Source organism: Hirundo rustica, chromosome 5, assembly GCF_015227805.2.
Source record: "Hirundo rustica isolate bHirRus1 chromosome 5, bHirRus1.pri.v3, whole genome shotgun sequence".
NCBI lineage: Eukaryota > Metazoa > Chordata > Aves > Passeriformes > Hirundinidae > Hirundo > Hirundo rustica.
This window is the reverse complement of record NC_053454.1, coordinates 42,881,077-42,899,890: the sequence shown is the minus strand read 5'-3', so window position 1 is coordinate 42,899,890 and position 18,814 is coordinate 42,881,077. Positions and strand designations below refer to the sequence as shown.

General features: G+C 38.7%; 1 protein-coding gene across 9 annotated transcripts in view; it reads right to left on the bottom strand.

Annotated features, from left to right (window-relative positions):
• Positions 1-18,814, bottom strand: part of GRIA2 (glutamate ionotropic receptor AMPA type subunit 2) — an 86,790-nt gene that overhangs the window by 43,180 nt on the left and 24,796 nt on the right. For 8 of the 9 annotated variants that reach the window (XR_005701002.2, XR_009207898.1, XM_040065173.1 and 5 more), the window contains exons 3-4: positions 4,538-4,777; positions 215-411 (exon numbers count right to left, since the gene is read on the bottom strand). Coding sequence is in view for 7 of the 9 variants with exons in the window: in XM_040065173.1 (XP_039921107.1) it covers positions 215-411; positions 4,538-4,777 (437 nt within the window). In the remaining 2 variants the exon portion in view is untranslated. Of the gene's footprint in view, positions 1-214; positions 412-4,537; positions 4,778-8,770; positions 8,883-18,814 lie in introns of those variants that run through there. The other variant, XM_040065176.2, reaches the window with a different exon arrangement.

Genomic DNA, 18,814 nt, shown 5'->3' with positions numbered 1-18,814 from the left:
TCCAGATAGAATTATCTTGCCTTTGAGCCAAGGGAGGGATTATAGGATTTGCATGTTCACTTTCTGCCTGGCACATATGTGGTCGTCCATACAAACTAATCACTGTCAAATGATTCATAATAACCACAAAAATACCATAGAAACAAATCAACTCATTACATTTACTTATAGAATACTGCTAACTGCTGTCACTGAAGAAAGAAGAATAGCAAACCTGATCAACAATGTCGTTGACTTTATCTCGTTCACAGTCCAAAATCACTCGTCTTTCCTTTTTTACCTCTAGATCTTGAAACAGTGAACGGTAAGTTTCATCTTTTCTCTCATTGTTAATATTTCCTACATTGATAGCAGTCACTTGCCATTTCTTTTCAGCAGCAGAATCCAGCACAGCTTGCAATGTTGATAAGCCTAGCGAAGCACAGGAGAAAACAGAAAATATGACTGACAAAGCTTCAGGAATTAATAAGCTTCTACAATGTGATTTGTGAGATCACTTATTTAAGAGCTCTTCTAACTTGTTTGACGTGTCACAAGTAGGAAGAAGTCAGAAACTAAGGGATATGGGGTCCCTCTCAATTATTATTGCATGAAATTTCCGTTTGCATCACTTCAAGGCATCAAGGTAAAGCCTCATAAGTACAACCTTTGGGCTTGGCTCAGACTTCTTCAGAACTCGATTTTACTGGTTTCACTGACCCACTGCTGGAATTCTACACAGTGGGAAAGAGATTTTCTAGGAGACGAGTGATCCAATTAGAGCAAAAGGATCAGTGGCTTATTAAAAAAAGGATCAGCCTTATTAACGGATCAGCTGCTTAAACAAAAGCTATTGAACAGCTTGAGCAGTACTGTATTTAAACCCAGACCTCACCGAAGTCAATGGCAGAATTCCCGTGTTCTGCAGTGATAGTAATGGATTTACCATTTCTGTTGCCTACGCTCATGGCCCTAATTATGAAGGATGTGCTGAGATATATTTTTCCATATAGATAAGCAGGCTCAATGCTAACACCTACAAGCAGTGTAGAGAAGTCTGCTTCCATCTTGTACTTTTGGCAAGTTCCTGATAGGAAGATGTAATGTTTGTACAGGTGCAACTGCCTACAATATACTGTAAAATCAGCAAAGTCTTTACTTGACATGTTTTACTTTTTAGGGATGAACTAACGTAGTAGAGAAACATGAAAATTACTGCTGGACATTACTTACTGCTGCACAAAAAGTACAATTTTAATGATTTCCAGCAGCACAAGAATGAGACTTACCTTGTCTCAATTCCTACCAGAGAATTCTACATGATTCTAGAGAGCAGATTTAGGGATACCAGATACTATTATAGAAAAAAAAAAAAAATCTTATGAGTGAATTGACATTTTTGCATGTTCTTCTCTCCTGAAACCACCAAACATTAGGAGTAATTTCTTTGAGAAATTACTTTGAGAAACTCAGATGTGGTATGTAAAGGGAGCTTCAGGTATAACTCTCATGAGAAATAATAGTGGTTATGCTCATAAACATAGAAGGAGAGCACTAAGAAGTAATTTGTCTCACACTCTGTAGGTATAATATTAAATTAAGATTGGTCAGTGTTTAGCAATTCAGCTTCATCAGTGAAAATCGTAATGACATACAGCACTACACAAGACCAAAAGCACAAATTTAATTATTATCTTATATAATTCTGGTTTTCCAAGTCTCTTTAAGAAAGACTGATGTTAAGTTTTGTATGTCATGTAATGAATTTTTCTTTTAAAATTACAGATGACTACAGTCCACCAATGCACATAAACTATTTCAAATGCTGAAGAAAGTTCTGGAGAACTTGTGCTAAAAGGGAAAGATTAGTGATGTAAGCAACAGAGATACAGGAAGCATCTTAAAACAATAAAGAGCACTAAAGTATGTTTAAGCTTCAAAATACTGCTTTAAATGAGGAACTAAAATTTTCAAAAAAGACGAATCAGCCAACCTGAAATACATTTATTCTGAATAATTGTTTCAAATCTCATTTAGCAGATTTCAGGTCCTCCAACCTGTCTAAATTTCTTCTTAGTTAAACAATCTCAACTAGGCACAAATTAATAAGGACTATTAATGCTAACACCATCCATTGCAAAGGGTGCCTATACTCCTCTGATCTTCTATTTTTTTTATTTTTCCTAGGGTTTCTCTCTCTTTTTTTTTTTTTGGTGTGGGGGTGTGTGTGTGTGTGGTAGATTTGTCATCCCCATAGAGCTTAGTTTATTCTGATAGCAAAATCACAAAAAAAAACCCAAAAAAACCAAACCAAAACCCAAAAACAAACAAACAAACAAACAAAAACCCAGAAGAGAAATAACCAAACAGAAAGCATTTGCAGCAGTACTTCTGTGAAAGTGAGATTTTCTGGAAAGTAGTAACAAAAGTGGAAGACTCTGCAGAGGAGAAAACTCCAGCAACTTCAGTTCCTGTTTTTAAAGCTGCAGGAGCACTTCTTGGAAAACTCATGTCCTGAACCTCTTTTGGTTATCATGAGACAAAATTTTAAAGCAGTGAGCTTTGAAAAGGAAGACAGAAGAGAGGCTGAATAACTTAGCAATTCTTTTACAGACAGAATCTTACAACAATGAGACTACTGTTTCCAAAACTCACTGTTGGTAATGGCAGAGAGGAGGTAAGGATGGTAAAGGACACCCCTCCACACTACATGAGCATAACTAGTGTATTAAGACAGTAATAGCTTGGGCACACATATACTGAATGTCCTCACTCCTTATGGACAGGAATGACTCTGTATTTCAGCCAGTCAGTCCCTAACCACAGAGGTGCTCTAACATTAGCAATAAACAATTATTCAGGAATAAGTCATCAAACTAATTCTTACTAGCCTTCAAAGATTCCATGAAGAATAAGTCTCTTTGCCTTTTTTATCTCACTCCTGAAGGTGGAAACATCTTCAATTCTATATAATTCCTTAAATATACATCACTGTTGCTACATTAACAGGCAAAAGTGCTTAAAGGAACTGTGGACTTGTGTATCTGGGATTTGACGTCAATGTAGCTGGCTACAAACTGCTGGACTCTGCAGGTTGACCTCATGCAAGCTGTGAGGAGCACTGAGGAGCAACAATTTACTCCACATAAGGGTAGGACCTTCATGCCTTTGAGCTTGTTATCACAGCCTCGCACAAATAAAACCAACTGGTAAGAAGAAAAGGAAGAACCAAAGGGTGGCTAGAAAGAACAATGGCATGCTGTTATTCCTGGCCAGATCCAGACAGTGCAGCCCACAAGAACGAGGAGTTTTTCAGTATTTCCTAAATATAAATCACATGCAGGTCACATTCTGCCCACTGCTGGATGATTGACAGAGTACTGGCTAAGAAAGAAGTTTTACATCTGCCCTTTCTAAAAAGACAGTGAATGTTTCTGATTCTAATGTGATTTTGAAAAGGAACTGCCAGAGAAATGAGCTTAGCATTCGTTGTTTCATGTGACATTACCTTTGGAAGATACACACAAGGATTAGTTTTTCTAACTTGAGCGCTTACCAAAGTGATACAGGACTCTCTTGAGGAGGCCCCTTCAGTTTCTGAATATCATGTATAAAATGGCATCAGAATGCAGGGAATTCAAAGTCATCCCACTACTCAACAAACCATGGAGTGGTATAACCATGCTTTAAATCTATTAGCATTTTATAATTTAAAGTGCATTTAACATTTAACTCTGACCAATAAACATGCAAAATAGCTACGAAATAGCCTTTAAAAGGGAACAGCAGCATGTAAGAATAGAAGAAAGTTACCCAAGGACTACTAGGTGAGGACGACCTGAAAATGGAATGATAATAGTGGAATTCCAGAAAAAGCAATCAAAATCCCCATATTTTCTAGATAAAGCTACTTTTTCTCAGAAAACTAACTGATATACCACAATCTGCCAGTGATGTTTTTCAAGTTCATAAACTGTTATATTATTACTACTACAGCCATAAAAGGGCATGAGAAGGCTGTATGGTGGAGTTAATTGATCTTAAGCGATGGGTTTGGGTTTACCAACATTAACAAGAAAATCTAAACTCAACAGAGGCCAGGAACTTGATACCAAAAGCAGCCTCCAAAGAAGCAGGGACTGACTGCATCCAAGATTTATTGCTTGCTTGGTGCCCAACTACAGATTTTGCATATATGGAGTGAATCTGTGGTAGCAGATAGCCCTTCATGCTCAGATTTTTTTTCTCCTGAAATGTTTCTTTAACAAAAAAAAAAAGAAAAAAATACATAGAAACTGTTTTACAGCATGTGACGAATTTCACATTGCTTAACAGCAGCAATTCTATCAATGCATACCATAATAATTTCATTCTCATCTGAACAATTTTGTTTCTGTCCCAAAAGCCCATTTCTAAATTCAAGAAACACTTGATTCAATTACACTTACAATTGTTGGAGGTAAATATTTCTTCCATCATTTACTTATCTAATACAAATTCCAGATTTCAACAAGATACAACTGCCAAACAGGGTGCAGGTTAAAATACCACACCTTACCTCTGTCACTGTCATACAAATACGCAAACTTGGTCCACTGATAGTATTCGATCAAGCTAAGAAGAGCTCCCTTGAGGTCAGGTCTCATCTGAATGACAAAGGGATGTGTTCCATCTGTTGGGAAGCTGGGAGTTATGAAGGAGACATGAAGAGTTCCACAGAATGATGTTATGGTATTTACAGACTTCTTGTCATAGAATCCAAAAATAGCAAAGACTCCTCTTGAAAACTGGGAGCAGACTAGAAAGAAGAAAGACAGAGAATTAGTGGGAGAATTTATTTTAAAAAAATTATTGAAAACTCTATAAAGTAGGTATTCATGAGGAATGTATGTCTGAAAAGTGATCACATATATATCAGGCAAAAAAAAGTAATACTCTGATATGGAGATAATTTGTTAGCATTATCAATCAGTAATATAAAACTTACAGTAGAAAAAGAAACAGAGAAGAACATATCAGACATGTGGTGCACACTCCTAGATGATAAAGCTCACCGAGTTATTCTTAAATTCAATTTATGTTGTAAAGAATAGTGATGACAAACATCAATGGGAATTGCAATTCAAAAAATGAGACATTATGACCACACATAGCATTATGGAAATAGATAATGTTTTGTCATGTTAAAAATAAACTGCCTCTGAGGTCAAGATTCACTGAGCTTTTTGCAAAATACTTTAAATAATTTTCCATTTGTGGAGATACAAAGCCAAAACTAAACCCAAATCTATCAAGAGCAGTAAGAAGTCCATTTGCTTTTAAACCTTCCTGCTTCAAAGCATTATTTTAATTCCTGGTTTGTAGGACTCAGCAAAAGCTGGTATTTCTGGATGACACTCGCGGTCATGTTGCAGGAAGAACAATCCCATAGGTGTAAATAACGTGCTGATCATTCACTTTTCATCAGTGGAGACAATTCAAGCCAGTTGATAAATGTGACTGACCAGGACAGCCTATGCAAAAGAGCTGGTTCTTCTGGGCTATTCTTTTCTTTGAGACTGCAGGGTATACTAGTGCCTAAATTCTAAACCCAGGGTACAATAAGGAAATATTAATCTGTGATTAATTCGCACTCATCACTTATGCATTCTTTGATTTGCAGAGTCACCTTGAGCAAGACACATCCTCCTAGAGACACCTGACCAGCTTATAGATAGAAATCACCATGTAATTGATGCTAATTTTGCCCAGCCATTAAGTCCACTAATCCTAGAATATAACTCCTATAAGGGCGAAAAATAAGTTGGTTTATTTTTAGAATTTCCTAGATTTGAACTAATAATATATTTTTATCTTTCAAATTTATTGTATCTTTATTTTTAAAATTGTGTTTCTTTTTAAAAAAGAAATATTATCCCTTCATGCCTGTTACTACTCATTGCTATCTTCTTTTCATTGATTTACCTATGTATCTATGCTACCACTCATCTCTCACGCCCTAATTATTCCTATACTCCAATTAAAAGCACCTAAACAGGATGAGGGAAATTCTGAGTCTGCCAGTTTAAAGTTTTCACCTATTAACTTTAATTAGGTCAGAATTTTGCCTCAGGTGAGAAAATTGGGTGATTAAAAAACTTGATGAGTAACACCTCTTTATAAAAGGACGCTGAAGGTTTTACAGGGCTAGAGTACAAGATGGTAAAACCTTTCCCATTTTAACTACAAATCATTACAGCATCATAGAATTGTTTAGAGTGGAAAAGACTTTCAAGATCAAAGTCCAACCATTAACTCAGCACTGCAAAGGTCGTCACTAAACCATGTCCCCAAGTGCCACATCTCAACATCTTTTAAAGACATCCACAACGCTTACTGGACAGCTTCCCTGGGATAATTGTTCCAATGCCTCCCAACCCGTCCCATGAAGAAATTTCTTCTAACATCCAGTCTAAATATCCTCTATCCTAACTTGAGGCCATTTCCTCTTCTATTGCTTGTTATCTGAGAGAATACCAACTTCCACATTGCTCCACTCTCCTTCCAGGCAGCTGCAGAGAGTGACAAGGTCTCCCCTGAGCCTCCATTGTTCCACACCAAATATCCCCAGCTCCCCTAATTGGTCCTCACAAGACTTGTGCTCCAGCCTCTTCTCCAGCTCCATTTCCCTTCTTTGGACACATTCCAGCACATCAATGTCTTTTCTGTATTGAGGGGCCCAGAAATGAACACAGGATTTGAGGTGTGGCCTCACCAGCGCTGAGTACAATCCCTGCCCTGGTCCTGCTGGCCACACTATTGCTGACACAGGCCAGGATGCCATTGGCCTTCTTGGCCACCTGGGCACACGCTGGATCAGGTTCAGCTGCTGTCAGCCAGCACCTCCAGATCCTTTTCCACTGGGAGCTTTCCAGCTGCTCCAGCCTGTGTTGCTCCCTGGGGCTGTTGTGACCCAAGCACAGGACCTGGCATCTGGCTTTGTTGAACCTCACACAGCTGGCCTCAGCCCATTAATCCAGCCTGTCCAGATCCCTCTGCAGAGCCTCCCAGTCCTCCAGCAGATCAACACACCACCCAACTTGGTGTCCTCTGCAAACTGACCGAGGGTGTACTTGATCCTCTCGTCCAGATGGTTGATAAATACATCAAACAGGGCTGGCCCCAACACCGTATCCTGGGATACACCACTTGTGACTGGCTGCCAGCTGGATGCAACTCCATTCATTACTGCTCTCTAGGCTCACCATCCAGCCAGCTTTTTACCCCTCCAAGCCATAAGCAGTTAGTTTCTCTACGAGAATGCTGCAGTATCAAAGGCTTTACTAAAGCCAGGTAGACAAGATTCACAGCCTTTCCCTCATCCACCAAGCAGGTTGTCTTGCCACAGAAGGAGATGAGGCTGGATGAGCAGAACCTGCCTTTCACAAATCTGTGCTGGCTGGGCCCGATCACCTCTTTGACCTGCATGTGCCTTGTGTCAGCATTCAAGATGACCTTCCCCAGCACCAAGGTTTGGCTGACAGGTCAGGTTATCCTTCCAACCCTTGTAGATGGATGTCACGTTTGCTAATTCCAGACAGCGGGACCTCCACAGTCCTAGCAGACTTGAGATCAAGTCAACTGACCCATGACCAAAAAAAACCCTCAAAATCAAAATTCTGCAGATCATGCCAGGCTTAGAGACAGGTATTGATCTGCTGGCCTGCTGGCTTTTTTCCTGTTTCTTCCCTCATCTTCTCAGCACCTGGAATAGAGGAAAACACCTGATCCCTCAACCAGTTGTCCCAAGTCCCTGAAGTCCCTTGGTTGCTCTTAGAGAGATTTCAGGGACCTGGGACAGTCTTCAAGGACTTGCTCAGACTTCTTGTTGCAACTTCATTACTACCTACATGAAAAAAATTAATCAAGGATAATCAATCAAAAGCAGTATTCAGGGCAGGAAGTTTTCTCTTAGTGTCTCAAACCCGAGCCCCAAGGAGGCAGGGCTGGTTTGGCATAAAGTGCTTTCTGTTCCCTTCAGAGGGGACTCTCCTATGCAAATGACCCATCTTTTCTCTTTATGGAAGCAGTTTTGATGCAGAGCATAGGCCAGCCTCAGCAACACCTCCATGCTGGATGAGCCGCTGTCCTTGTTATTGTTCCGTTTCACTTGCAGAGCCTCATACTTGTTATGGGAGGGCACCTGGGAAGGTGGGGCAGTCACAGAGGAGACACAACAGCTGCACCAGGCAGGAACCCGTCACCACTGCCCCCTACCCCTGGTCACTGTGTTCACACAGGCAGAGAGAGGAAAGGGAATCCCTTGTGTCATGTATCCAGTCTGCCTGTCCAGCCTGTGTCAGGGAAAGCAGATAGCTTTCAGTCTCTCTCTCTCGCTCTCCCTGCTACTCCTCAACCCACTCACCTCCCAGAACTCTGTCACTGAGCACAGAGAAGTTTCCCTGCCCAGGCACCCCTCCCACAGGAGTGCTCCCTGCTGCTGGTCAGTACTGGTCAGAGCAGGCTCCACTCTCCAGCCTGACACCTGTGTGGCAGCGTGTTCCCATCGGAGCCCTGTCTCTGGGCAGCTGTGTCATGTTGAACAACGATTTCTGAAAAAAGCCTGTGAATTTTTGAATAGCTGTTTAACTTACTGGAACTCCTTGTTCTATTCAACATCATTATGCTCTCACTGAGGCAAAACCAACCCACCACCTCCCCACACACTCATGAATGATTGTTTCCCGTGTGCAGCAAAGGCAAATACTGTCTGAACTTGATACAGTAAAGACATTAATGCCTCATAACTCACCTTCAAAAATGTACATAAAAATAGAGCATCAGTTTACTTCTGGATTCCTGGATGAGAATCTTGCAAAGACTGTTACTTGTACACTACCGTGCCCTTCTGTATTAAACCGTTTTAATACTGCATATAAGGTGATGCAACAACAACAGTCTCATCAAAGGACCACTGAAAAATAAAAATGTTTTATGTCACTACTGCCAACACCTGGGACCCATTTCTCCTGTCACACTGCTTGTCTTCCATCACCAGTCAGCGATTTTAGACATAGATGGAATAATGCTCCCTACAGCAGCTAACAACCAGAAAATTTGAAAACCAAAGGTGATGCCTTTTCAGAATCACCACCCATCCTCTCCTCACCTTCCTGACACTGGAGACCTTTACCTTGACCCATGAATTTTCTCACTTCTGCTCTTCCTTTTATCTTCTCTGTATGCTGGGGACAGATGGGAAAGTGAGTGGCTGCGAGTGCTTTGCAGCTGGTAGGGTTAACCCATGACAGGGTAAAAGGTGTTATTTCACCTTCCACCCACAGGACAGACCTGTAAATACCTTTGACCTGTGCTCCACTGTACCTCTTCAGTGACACAAACATGCACCTACTCTACTCTCTTCAGAAGAAAACTGCTGTTCTTCCAAACTGAACACCCTCCCTGGCAAGGCACAATCTCATACCACCTCTCATCACAGCTTAGTTAAATACAGCACTGGATTAACGCAGTGAGCAACTTTCTCTGTTTAACAGTCTGTACACCTTATAAATCATCAGTCCTTATATACATATATCCTCTTCTGAGGAAGGTTGGTAATCCTGGAATTTTGATCTCCTCTCCAACACAAAGTGAAAGACAAGTAAAAAGGACCACCTCCAGCTAGAAAAGTCATGTCACTGCAGTTCTAAGTACCTAGAGGAGCTGTGGTTTAAAAGCTGAATTACACACACACACACACGGGTGAACAATCCCAACAAATAATATGGTAAAAGCAAAAACACTTTGTATTTTTAAAATTATTATGAAACCTGCCAAACAGATACAATGTCTCATTTAATTCAATCAGGGCTCCCTTAATGTGAGATAAAATCTCTCTAACCCAAATCTTCAAGTACGGACATAACTCACATCTGGGTCAACCAGAAAAATCAGGATCAACTATAATCCAGGTAAAAATAAATTTTCATCAGCAGTGATCAGTGTCACAATGTCACACAGAAGAAACTTGGTGTTGTGCTTTTCTCTGTGAAATTCCACTAAAGGTAAATGGGCAGGCATCTATGTTATCTAATAAAAACATGCTACAAATAAGCATTTAGACTTTGTCTAAAAGAAAAATTCTTGCAATTCTTATGGGATTTTTTTTTGTCTTTTAGGAGCAGAAGGGAAAAGAAGGGACAGTATTTCCAAATATAATGGTGACCCAGCAGATAATGCAGAAACTGCAATTGTTTTTGGCAGGATTCCCACCTCAGACTAAGTCTACAGTCATGTTGCTATTGCTGGAAGACATTAGTTTTATAACGGTGAATCACAAGCTGTTCATGATCATTAGAGTAAAGAAAAAAAAAAAGTTCTGATAATTAGGACTCATAAGCCATTGAAATATGAAATATCTATTTCATTAATGACATTAGAACCAACTGCCAAGATTAATTTCTTTCAAGCTCTCATATATGAACTTGGGTCCTTTCTAGAAATAGTCTATGGCTTACTTAACAACAAAAGGGGAAGAATATTGTAAGCTCATTTTGTGATCACTTTTCTAAAGAGATTCTCCTAGGATGGAAAATAACTGCGAATTCCAAGAAACAGGGTAAATAAAGATTCTCGAGAAGGAACCAGAAGTTTTTGTTACAGCTAAGGTTTAAGTATTTTATATTAGAGTTCTTGTTATACAAACATTGCCAGGCACAAACCTAGCTTGACTTTTTTTTTTCCTCAGAGCACAAAAAAGGTGCCCTAGACTTTTGTTCCAAAAGCTAGAGGCCAGATTTATTCAACAACAAAATTAGGCTTAAGCCTGCAAAGAGAAATAGGTGCCCTGTCAGAGGACAGCCAAAACTGCTTGCTCCATTATTAACTCTTCCATCGGTAAGTATATCTGCTCCTTCTTGGAACTCCTTTTTGCCACAATGCATTCATACCTTTCTCTCTTTCCCACTTTCTTAATTTCACTATTCTGTTTTGTCAATGAACTCTGTAAGCAGGATAGCCTGTTATTTACCACTGTGGTCATAACTGGTTCTTCAGAAAGAAAAGAAATAAAGCACTATACACTCTTTGCCTCTCTTCATATAAGAGCATATTTCTGTGATGCATACCATCCTAAACCCAAAGCTCAGGAAGTGCCAGCTGAAGAGTACACTTGCAAATTCCAACTCCAAACATATTACAAATAGGCTAAGCTTTACACAATGAAGTGACTCCAGTGAAGGAATGATAGTCTGTTTGCATGACTGAAGAACTGAATCATTAAATCACACAGAAACAGCTGGATTTGAATACATATGCTTAGAAACTCTTTCTGATTAAGTCCTCCTAGGCCAAGATTTCTTCCTTCAGTATCCTCCAAAGGGAAAGTAATGAACCTAATAATTGTTTACATTCTGAGACAATTAAATTGGAAAAAGAAAATTAGCAAAGTGCTAATTACTTACTAAAACAAATGTCTAATAGTAACTGCTCACAGGTAAGTTTCCAAACACTGGTATCATGACTCTTGACATACTTCTGAACTTTTATTTATGAAGATTTTGATACTTGGTTTCTGTCCAAAGATAAAAATTTAAAATGAGATAGTATTTGCCATTCAGTGCTTAGATTTCAAATGCTGTCCAGTAACAATGTGGCTTTATATATTATTTTATTGTAATACCTTGGTTTATCATTAGTGCTAACAAAACTTTTTTAACATTAGCATAGGGAAATAAGTATTCAAGTATTTAATCACACACTATGGAATAATCATTCTCTTACTTCATGAGAAAGAAACTATAGCATAAGAATAAAGAAAGAGTCAAGCACTGCCTCTCCAAAAGAGACCAAAACACAAAGGAAACAATCATTGGTTTGAAAAGTTGGTATATGAGTCAAAAGTAGCCAGGAACAAGATGTAGAAACTGAATGCCCAGTTTACACAATCATTTCAGCTTCTGAAAGACCACGTTATGAATAAGCAGACAGTGGAAAGGAACAATAGATGGAACAAAAAATGAGCAGGAAGCACAGAGAAAAGAAAGAATTCACCTATGATTGAAACTGTATCAGAAAACCATTGTGAAAATAAAAACCAGTATGGATTGCTTCCAAAGCCATTACAAAAACTGCAGCACAGCAGACAGGATATTGCATACACTTTTCTCGACTAAATTCTCTTTCAGCTAATACTATAGATATAGTCTGCATGGTCTATTTTACCCATTCAGATTCTACAATTACCTCCTAGATATAAGCTATCCCTCAGGAAGATTAAATAAGGCATAAGGAATCACAGACTTTAAGCAGAACAACCTGAGACAGAAATATTTTTTTCTAAAGGCCACGGTAGGCTAACTGAAATTGGGAAGAAAACAGTTCCCCAAGGCCCAAAGAAGAGCATAATAACTGAAAGACAACAGACCAAAGCTTCATGGTAGTATTCAATAAAACACAGGGCACAGAACCCAAATAAAGGCTGGCATTTTAAAATTCCAAGATACCCTTTACCAAAGCTGAGAGGCAATCAATGCCGATTAAAAAACTCAATGGCAATTAGAACTAAAAATACGCTATACTTCTGGAAAACAAAACACTGAATTACACTGAAGAGACCTTCCCTTTTATCTCTGCAAACTTTAATTCCAGCCCTAATAAACGTGGAATTTTATCTTATTTTAAGCATTTAAGAAAATCTGCCCCAAATTATAGCCATTCAATACTGACCTTTGCAGATTGTTCATACACATATCTTATGGCTAAAAAAAAAAGCAAAACAAACCAGACCTCATTGGGAAAGGTGATCACTGAATATTGAGCTCACACATAAAGAATGATGTGGAGCTCGTAAACAGCTCAGTAATGAACCTCCTCACCTGTACACTCAGCGTTAATGCACAAAACGTGACTTACAGCAATGGACAGCGAGTTGGCAAACCATCTATCTGTATCAGGACAGGGGGACGCTCAGTTTTTCACAGGGCTGACTAGGGAAATTCTCACAGCCTCAGAGACTGGAAAAGGAAGAATTTAAATCCCGAGACTGGAATGTCTGTAGAGGACAATTGCGGCAGAGCAGATACAAAGGATGTTTTTTTGCAGCTTTGCTGGCAGAAAAGTCATCTTCAGTTGTTGCTACAACCTGAACCGTTTGCTTAGAGATTATGCAACTGAATGGAACTTTCCACACCTTGTTATTAGCAAAAGCACCTTTGATAATTTTGTAAAATTAGACTCAAAACCTGGTTTGCTGCAGTACAAAGGAAGCTCAAAAGCCAGAGGAGAGGCAGATTAATCTATTTCAACCGGTCAATCGTACTTCACACTGAGGAAGGAAACTTCGTGCCAAAATGGGATATTTTAAGCAAGCACAAAAAAGGCTTCAAGAAGTTAGTAGCCATCTGTTAGGAAAGTACATGATGATAGGCACAGCTTCTCTATATGCTAATGCTGCAATAATGAAGGTGGTAAATAAACATCATGTTCACAACGAAACAACAGGTCAGAAAAACAGTCTGTTTCAATGACAGTTGCATTCAATTACTTATTGTTTGGTTGTGCACTGTAAAGCATTTGGAAAACTTTTTCATTGCTAGGACAATTACCATGATTCAAAACAAATCATTACAAACACCGTTGGAAAGAATCATGTTAAAACTATTATGTTTTTACGAATCAAATAAGATTTATGGAATAAAATTAAAACACAGTTCTCCTCATGAAAGGAAAAAAAAAAGTTCATGTTCCACAAAATTCTTAAATGATTCTTCACTGTTAGGATCCTAGTGTATTTGTCCAAATCTCCGTTTTCTCCAGCTGAAGGAGATATTTCCTTAACCCCAAATATAGCAACCTGGGAACTCTATTAAATAACAGAAATATAACTTTATCCTGTCTCCAAAATCCAGATATTCTCCATGAAGCTTCTCTCCCCTGCCTCATTTCTTTCTCTGCTCCTGCCACCCCAAAAACCCCCATTCTGTTCCCATTTGATTTCACAAACTTTAAGTCAATAGATTTCCTTCAGATCTAAGAACTCACCTTGCAAATATGCCTGGCTGACTTTCTGACTTTGTTTCTACCTTTCCCAACAATTACAACTTCACAGTAACACAACATTTAGAGCGTCCAACAAAGTATTACTTCCTAGATGTAGAAGCAGATAATCAAACTCAAGAAGAGGTCACTGGCTTTTAGGAGCCACAATGCAAGTCATGGAGAAGTAATCTATTTCAGGGCCAGGCTCATTTTGTTCAATCAGCATAACTGTACTGAATTTAACAGAGCCAATATAATTTATCCCAACTAAAAATGTAATTCTCCATTTTTAGCATAAACATTTTCACACATATTTTCAAACCAGAAATGTTATATACAACAGAATGCTCATCATCTCCTCTTCCCCTTAATCAGCATTGCTGGAAGCATCCCATTTCTACATTTCATTAAACTAATCATATTCCAGTTCCCAAGAAAATGTCATTGTGTAAAACTGTCTTTGAAAAATTGTAAAAGGATTTGGAAAGAGATAAAATTAACTTGGTAGGTAGGAGCACTTTTTGTTAAAATGTTGACAGATTTGGATTCAATTTATCAACTTGTTTTTCTTTAATTGAGATAGAAGGACCAACCATCACTCCTGAACAGATTGTCTAACACCATCTAAAAGGAAATGTGGTTTCAGCACAGAGATCCTCTGTTTGAAGGATGGGAATAGCTACAGGAAAAGACTCTGAGGTTCCCTCGTAAGGATTAAAAAAAAAAAAAAAAAAAAAAAATCTGGAACAAATCTTAAGGAAACTGCTGTAAGGAATAAAGAGGTTTTCATGAGGCAGAGAAAGTACAGTGGAAGATATGAAAGTCATCTATTACTTCTGAAGGAGGCTCCATATTACATTTTTAAAGGAATAAACTGTGATTTTCCAATTGGTCACTGGTGACCTGCCATACATCTTCTTCTGAGAAAGTCAAATGCTTAGTTGTTTTTATTGCTTACATATCTCTGTCTGAAATGATGCAGCTGGGAGCATATTTCCTTCACCCTGCACAGGCCAGCCTACACCTTGTCACTCCAGCATGGCCAGCACTGCAGCACACAGCTGTACTAGAGCCTGTCATACCCAGCCTAACCTCCCCTCCCTCCAGACAGCTGAACCTGATTTGTGAGTATATTATCTAACTAAAAATTTTGGCAAATTCTGCTGAGAGGAATATCTCACACAAATTCATGACTAAATGTAACAGTAATAAAGACAATTTCCTGTGCTGTGGATCTAACAGCTTCTGCTCCTCGTAGAAATAATGATGGAACTCTGCCACCTGTAACAGCTTCCACCCAGCATCGTTCCAGCCTAAACCACTGACCTACAGCAAAGGATGGCTTCATGTGGTTCTTTTGGTGACATTTTAGCAGTACTTCAAGCCATAGTCTAACTTCCTGCAGCATCTTGCAGATCTATGATACTCATTGGGATAATCAGTTGTTAACCTGATTTGTCAGGGTTTATTTGTATTTAGAAACGGTCCGGTACTCACATCACACACCTTCCTATCTGCGTGCCCTATTTTCCAATGACTGTAGAAGTAAGAGAAACATCATTTATTTGGGAAGTATTCAAAGAGCATTTAATAAACATTATTAGTAATACAAATCAGAAGAGCAGTAAGATACTCTTAATTAGGTCACTCTATTGAACAGCTGTTTGTCCTGACTACATGACTTATTTAATTAAGAGAAGAACTTATTCAATAATAAAGCAGCAAGGAGAGCTTCAAAATGATCAAGTAAAATGAGCACGCATTGCAAACATAGTAAGAACATTCCTTGCCTCTCCTTTGTCAATTGCTTTAATATTCAATAACTTGATGCATTTCAAAATGCATTAAAAGTTTCAAACTTTTTTGTTTTATTTAGCGTTGGGTGATTAAGTCATTAACGAAACTTGTAAAGATGTGATACAGCACATCATTACCAGTTAATGCTGGTTAACTTAAACAAAGCAATGATTCATCCTTAGGCTTCGCTGCGACTGCGGTTATACTTCCAGATTTTTTCTTCCTGTGTTCAGATTTCACAGAAGTGGGGCTAATTAGTTTAATGACTTTTTACACTGTTTAACCTCTACGTTTTTCCTATATTGCCTGAGCTAATTTGAGCACCTACACTATGTATAGACAGGCATACACACTACACCAAACTAAAATTAAGATTTCTAGAAGAAACTTGTGTAATGCCTAAAACAACATGCCAAAGCATTCCCACTCAGCACTGAAATAGTCACATTATTTGGGCCTTTAAGTTCTCTATTGCAAACCCTCCTGCTACATTACCTATGCTCTCTCTGTCTTTATGTATGAATTATGTACAATCTAAATATATGTTTTTCAGAGGCTTACAGGATTACTAGATTTGGTTTTATAAAAATATCCCATTCACCCACCATCCCTGCCATTTCAGTGGTGAGCTCAAGTCACCACAATAAAAAAAACCCAGAATAACAACAACAACACCCCCAACACCCCCCCCCCCCCCCCCCCAAAATGTATAAACAAACTCCCCCACAAAGCAAAAGACATTTTATGGCCTTACAGTTTCAAACCATACTTCTTCCTGTAGCTGAGCAAAGCACATCTCAATGTCAGGGAATTCTCTGATGTGCATATAAGATCAGTAACCCATTTTTGGAAAATGAGCTTTTCACCATGTGTTCTTATGCTTTAAAACTTTACCATAATATACCTGAGACAAATAATCAATAAAATATTTACCAACACTATTTACTATGTCTCCTCTAGTAAAGCAAATAAACTTTTCAACTTCCCTTGCAAATAGTTACCTCAAATTGACCTTGTCTATTAAGAGCTTCTAAGCACATATTAAGTAAAATAAAAAAGATATTTTCAAGCCACGTTGACATCACAGAAATGAAATTCCACTTCTCCTTTGTATCAAATATCAGGAAAAAAAAATTAATATAGAGTCCTTCCAGAAAATGTTGGTTCAAGGAGACACATCAATTCAAGCAGCTGGTAATAAGCCCTCTAGAAACAGATTACTGACATTAGAAAGGAAAATATTCCCACCTGCACTGCACATCAAAAGGCCAGACTTAGGATCTAGTCTGAATGCTCCAGACACTTGGAGACCTACTCACAGCACATACTGCACTCTGCTCCTTCATACTGAGCCGTTAACTATGAGTTTGGTAGCAAGCAGTGCACTGTCCTCAGAGCACACGTGCAGAATGGACAGCAGCTATTGAAGACGGAATATATCGGTTTCAGAGGTTTTACCTTGGGCTGACTTTAGGTTATCCCTGTGGACTAAATGCCCACTACCAGTTTGATTGCATTGGTGGAATTCCAGAAACACATCCTCCAGTTCAGTTAATTCAAAAGGAATGTGTTACTTGGGCTCCTAAACCACTCCAGAATAAGAAATAAGCAGCAGAGCCAGGGCTGATCAGGAAACTTCCTTAAAATATTCTACTCTTAATCCAAATGGAATTCAGCTGGAGACATCCATGTATTCCCATGGTATGAAAAACATATTTCCATGTGAATATAAGTAAAATTTGATATGATGGGATAGCACTAGAACTGGTCACACTAGGCTGCATAAATTTAGTATCCCTTGAGTATTTCAGGTTTTCACTGACAACTTGCTAAAAAGGAGTTTACAAGAAAACCAGAAGTATTAAGCTTCAAGTCTTCTTTAACTTCCTGTTCTTAGGAGGGTCTTGATTTTTCATAGTCACATATGTTCAGGTTGCACCAGCTACCACAAATAAGTTAAAAACTCTTTACCCATGTTGACATCTTGCACAGCCCTATCACTAGCACCTGGTTTGGTGGATTGCTTGATGTCCTAATTCATTGAAAAAATGCTAAATGTGTCACTTCCCACAGAAAAATTACCTCTCTTCTCTCCTGTTATTTTTAAAAACTCACGACTTTCAAACAAGTGTCATGATTTGGGTGTCTGTTTCATGAAGTAAACACCAGGCATTGGCAAAATACAGTAAATCATGTTGTAGATCTTGTAGATTGACTTGTTATACTTACAAGTGGCTGCTTAAAATTTCTAGCACTAGCCAGCTGGAGTGGTTGCTGTGCACTGCAGGGAGACTAGTCCAGTACTGAATAATGAGACCAGAGTTATAAAACACAACTGAGCTCCTACAGGTAAAAAAAATTCTGTGGCAGCTCTAACACTCTCCATCACTTTTGGAAAATCAGACCACAGTTTTTCCTAGCTAGCTGTTTTCATCAAGAAACAACTTGATCAATTGCTGAAGTTCAAGTGAAACAGCTAATATTTTTTGATCTATCCTAATAATGAAGCAGAGAATATGCTTTTTAGTGTTCCCCCTACTTGACAGTCAGTAGCTGTTTCAAATTTGGGGTGATATGGTTGGGGGTGGGGGCTGTCTGCTTGGTTGGTTTAGCATTTTTCCATAGTTTGACCAAGAAACAACATTTAGATTTCTCAAAATGATGATGACTAAAAATGTTATTTATCTTTCTAAATCACACTTCCTGCATTTAACTGAAATGTAACCTCCATTATGGTAACTTTGTTCAGGGTAATCTAGTACCTCACTTTGTTTGCCCAGAATAATTAGTTTTTGCTCATACAGCATTCTAACGCGTTTAAAATATCTTCTATAAATACACCTGATCAGCACTGTAATGCAACAAAATACAGCATTTCGTAGCATATGCCATACCAAGCAGTGAAGTGAAGGGCAAGCCTAGCTCTCAGCTGCGGCATGCCACCTAGGTTGTTCCATAACACTTTATTAACCATATGGCTCGTCCTAGGTGGCAAGGCACCACTAAAACACAGGTGTGTATT